The sequence below is a fragment of the Buceros rhinoceros genome, unplaced genomic scaffold (assembly GCF_000710305.1).
Source record: "Buceros rhinoceros silvestris isolate BGI_N320 unplaced genomic scaffold, ASM71030v1 scaffold12054, whole genome shotgun sequence".
Classification (NCBI taxonomy): Eukaryota; Metazoa; Chordata; class Aves; order Bucerotiformes; family Bucerotidae; genus Buceros; species Buceros rhinoceros.
Genome location: NW_010408834.1, coordinates 8,434 through 8,709, shown reverse-complemented (window position 1 = coordinate 8,709; position 276 = coordinate 8,434). Strand labels below are relative to the sequence as shown.

Genomic DNA, 276 nt, shown 5'->3' with positions numbered 1-276 from the left:
CCCGACGGCAGTGACGAGCCGGGATGTGCTTTCAGGAGCAGCTGGAGGAGCACACGGGTAGCCGTGACCTGGCGGAGGGCTGGGTCCTGGCACAGAGGTTTGGAGAGACCCGACGGCAGTGACGAGCCGGGATGTGCTTTCAGGAGCAGCTGGAGGAGCACACGGGTAGCCGTGACCTGGCGGAGGGCTGGGTCCTGGCACAGAGGTTTGGAGAGACCGGAGATAAGTTGGTGCCGGTTGACTCCGCGGAGCAGCTCCAGTGGCAGGAACCAACAC

The 276-nt window shown here is 64.9% G+C and overlaps 1 protein-coding gene across 1 annotated transcript in view; it reads left to right on the top strand.

Annotated features, from left to right (window-relative positions):
• Positions 1-131: 131 nt before the first annotated feature.
• The window catches only part of LOC104492440 (E3 ubiquitin-protein ligase HECTD3-like), a gene marked incomplete at its 3' end in the record, with an annotated part of 8,574 nt that continues 8,429 nt past the window's right edge, over positions 132-276 (top strand). Inside the window, exon 1 of the mRNA XM_010135004.1 lies at positions 132-269. Within this exon, the coding sequence (XP_010133306.1) occupies positions 132-269 (138 nt within the window). The remainder of the gene's footprint in view (positions 270-276) is intronic.